The sequence below is a fragment of the Cariama cristata genome, unplaced genomic scaffold, assembly GCF_000690535.1.
Source record: "Cariama cristata isolate BGI_N322 unplaced genomic scaffold, ASM69053v1 scaffold37686, whole genome shotgun sequence".
Taxonomy (NCBI): Eukaryota; Metazoa; Chordata; class Aves; order Cariamiformes; family Cariamidae; genus Cariama; species Cariama cristata.
In genome coordinates, this window is record NW_009623317.1 from 6,166 (window position 1) to 10,232 (window position 4,067).

Genomic DNA, 4,067 nt, shown 5'->3' on the forward strand with positions numbered 1-4,067 from the left:
GGAAAGAGTCAGACATTTACATTTTCTGTGAAATGATGGAATTGCCTGTAGCCAAATTCACATTTCAATATGCGGTTGGAAAAATTCTTTGTTGGTTTCTTATTTCATAAAGGAGATAAATGGAAGTTACTGAGAAATCAGCAGACAGTTATAGAAATATAGTGCAAAACACAATCTCTTAAAGGAATGACCATCAAAGTGTGGCTTGTAGACTCTCTAGAGTGTATAGAAACCCCATGCAGCCCAGAAACTGGGACTGCAGACTCCGTAGCCAACTGTAGGTGGTGGGTCCTTGACTGCAGGAGGAAGGAAGCTGTTCCGCTAGAAATGGCCAGTGTATCATGGAAGACCGCTCAGACTTGCTCGAGTCCAATTCAGGATGTTTTCTTTTTACTGCAGAAAACCTACCGAGACTTCAGGTTGCAAGGCGTGCTGGAGGGAACGCTGAACAGTAAAACCTACGATACCGTTCACAGCCGTCTGACCGTCGAGGAAGCCACAGTCTCCGTCACGGATGCAGGAGGACTTCAGGGCATTACTATGAAAGACAGTGATGAGGAGGAAGGATGATTTTATTTCACCAAGCATTTGGGGTCCAGGGGTGATGGTCTGAGGGCGAGAGTTCTTTGGCTTGGGGGTTTTTTGGTAACTTGTCCTTGTAGTTGCATTTATAGTTTTGCCTTATGATATAGGTGCAGAAATGTAATTTGCTCCATTTTTTAAAAAAAAAACTGAAAGTAAGATTATCAGAGGAAAAGTGCCAAGGACTTTTTGAGAACAATGGTTGTAGCATATTTTTATGTATAGCTTTGCTTAGGGCTGCGAGAACACTGGCATGGAGTTTGAGTTCCACTTGTGACTACGTTTCTTTCCCTTTTATTCATTGCCATTCGTTCTCGTATCTCTGTCAGATACTGATGTCCTGTGCAGAAAACAAAATGTGTGCCTCACTTAAAACACAACTATACAGGAAATCATTCTTGGAATAAGTCAGTGCCCTAGGTAAAAAAAATAGTGTATTTTCAGGATTACACCTTGTTCACCATTTTTTGTGCTTAATTTTACATTATTATGTGATGTGCATTAAAATTTTTAATCTTGGTTCTTTGTATTTTGAGGTTGGTGTATATAAGTAGTAGGACTTCAAGGACAGTCAAACACATACAAACTACTTAGGAGTGTTATTGTGTCTATTCATTTTGCAAGTTTGAAGATATCTCATCATGTTGGATGTCAGTAAGCTTGCCATCAACGTTTCTATTTCTGTGAAAAATTTCAGGCAATAAGAACACATTTTGTCGTGACCACTTCTGTATCTACCCACGTTTGTATAGAATTCTACAATTAAAAGATGTTTTCAATATTTCAAACCATCTGAACTGTTGTATGATTCCTCATGAGAACAAGTTTTTTTAAAGATTATTTTATTTAGTTTATATAGTGATTTATAGCTCATATATCTATTTTATAGAGCAGATATATAGAGCAAACAAATATCCAAGGACACGGTGCCTTGATTAAAAAAAAAAAAGCAAACAAAACCCCCTCACTGGCAGACGAACAGGCAATGCCCGCTGCCCATTTTTCTATGCCCTCAATATGAGCTGGAAAGAATTCAGATTTTCATCAGTCAAAACTCACACAACTTAGGAAAAATGCAGTGGGTTTGGGTTTTTTTTTGTTTTGGGGTGGTTTTGGGTTTTTTTTTTTTGGGGTGTTTTTTTTTTGCAGGAACGTGACTAATTCATGCGTTTGTGTAGGCAAAATCAGAAAGAACACAGATGATACCCAAAAAAGTAAGGAAGGTTGCTGAGGTCCTTGTTGTGCCATGGTGTTATACCCGGAGGGCTTCACTGGTGGACTGGTGAGGATTTATGAAGCTGGCATGACGTTTCCCTGCAAGAGCAGACCGTCGGACTTCAGGGGTCTGTCGCAAGCACGTGGGGCTGCAGGAGCTGAGACCGAGAGCTCCAAGGAAGGTGTTTTTCAGCACACTTGGAAGCTCAGCCAAGCAGGGAAGGGCAAGTTACACTTCTTCCTAGCCATCTAGGGAGAAACCCAAAGTGGCAATTTTTTCCTGTTGCAAACCAGCCTCCTCATCCGCACACGAGTTGAGGTGAATTCAGTGAAAAGAATTCTGCTGGGCTGGAGGGAGCACAGGGAGCCCCGGCAGTATTTTCCACCATTCCCAAGCTCCCAAACGGGTTTGCTGGTTTAGGTTTTGATAGCAGTAAAAGAATTGCATATCTCTTTCCCATCTTTCTATCTAGTTGTGCCAGTGTGTGGAATTTGACGGCGTTTGAAGGGCCAGGTGAGGGGCTGGCTGAATCCTAGGCTACCCCAGGTAAGGGGTAGCTTGGGGGCCCAGGAGCTGCAACCCCAGCCCCGGTCTGGCTGCGGCAGGCAGCGGGGTACGGAGGGAGCCGGGCTGCCCATTGTAACACCCATCTCCCAAACCCAACGAAGTAGGGAGATCAGTGCCGGTCAGGCCCAGAGGGAGCTTTGTCTCCGCAAAGATCCCCCTGCTTGCCCTCTCCCCACCATCTTTACTTTCCCAGGACCCTGCGGAGGTGCCTGCAGAGGAGTTGGTTGTAAGCAGGCGAGGGTAGGTGACACCGCGCTGGCCCTGGGGTGCCTGCTGAGTCCTCCCATGCAGGGGCATGCCAGGTCCACGCAGGGCTTTCCCGAGAAGAGGGCATTATTTTAAGGTTCTGAGATGACACAAGGGTAGGAAGCAATATCAAAAGTGGGCACTGTCCCTAGGAAGTCACCAACAGCATGGGGACCTGGAGTGGGAACTAGAAACACTGGGAGAGAAGTGGCTGTCACCAGTACAGCCCAGGAGGTGATGGGTCCAACTCTCCTTCAGCAGAGACCACCCTGGCAGTAACTCACCTGCCCAGCCCTGCTAGCCAAAAGCCCTGTGGGAAGCCCACTGATTTACACTCACCTTCCCTGTGGGCTTGTCCTCTGTCCCAAGTTGTCCCCACACCAAGGAGAGTTTCCTGGTAAGGCAAACAACTCTCCCTACCGATTCGGACAATTACAGAGTAGGTTATATTAATTTCACCTGTCAGAGCCTCAAGAGGCCTCATCATGGTCCTGATGGGCCTCACCTGGTACCCCCACCCACAGCCTCTGCCCTGGGACCCCACCTCAGCTGAGTCCAGGGCTGCCAGTCTCTGTCCCAGCAACAGAGTAGGGGTGCTGGCTTCTCGCTCAGCTACAGCCCTGCCTGCGCTTCCCTATGGGCCGTGTGGATCCAGACCCTGACCCACGGATCGACTTCAGACCTTCGTGATCATCACAAACGTGTCAGTGATCTGGACTCTGGGTTGCCACCACCTCTTCCCTGCTCCCTGGCTGGGTGTGGTGGGACCAGCCCTGGCGAGTGGGGCCCTGCCCTGCCCTGCCCTGCCAGCCTGGGGAGTCCCCCGGCTCCCTCCCCCTTGAGGAACAGTCAACCCTTTCTATGCCCTGACATAATTTAAAAAAAAAAATTAAAATACGAATTTCTGTGGCTTGAAGTGGGTCTGAGTTACTCAAATTTCATGAAGGACGATACATGTACACCCCGTATATGGAGCACTTTGCTCTACAATTTCATCTGCGTGCAGTACTTGCAAGACATGTCTATCAGTAAGATCGAGGTAAGGAAATAGTAAAGAAAAAACAAAGATGATGTCAGCATGAAGAAGTTACAAGATGTTTGTGATTTCAGACAAATTAACTAACTCAGGCACGAAGTATGTGATAAGTTATTATTAGAAAGGCAGCACAGAAAAAAAAAGGAAGGCAGGTACGGAAATGGCAACGCTCCAAAGGTCATTCCGTTTCTTATTAATTCACGTATTTTCTTCGTAACCAGATTTGTGAAACCGTGAACCAACGCCAAGCTTGAGAAGGCCAGTGAGCATCTGTGTGACAGCTTCGGGGTCACCTCAGCAAAACCCCGCTGCCGTGGGAGCCAGGCCTACCTTTACGTTTTCATTTATTCGTTTCAAACCTCAGCACACTCCTGGAGGTGTGCGTCCGTCCGGGAGAGGCGAGCATCACCCTCTTGCTGT

At 46.8% G+C, this 4,067-nt stretch overlaps 1 protein-coding gene across 1 annotated transcript in view; it reads left to right on the forward strand.

Moving 5' to 3' along the window:
* Positions 1–1,371, forward strand: part of LOC104163625 (calcium-dependent secretion activator 2-like) — a 4,471-nt gene extending 3,100 nt beyond the window's left edge. The window contains exon 2 of the mRNA XM_009702680.1: positions 400–1,371. Coding sequence (XP_009700982.1) covers positions 400–570 — 171 coding nt within the window. The 3' untranslated portion in view covers positions 571–1,371. The remainder of the gene's footprint in view (positions 1–399) is intronic.
* Positions 1,372–4,067: the final 2,696 nt, after the last annotated feature.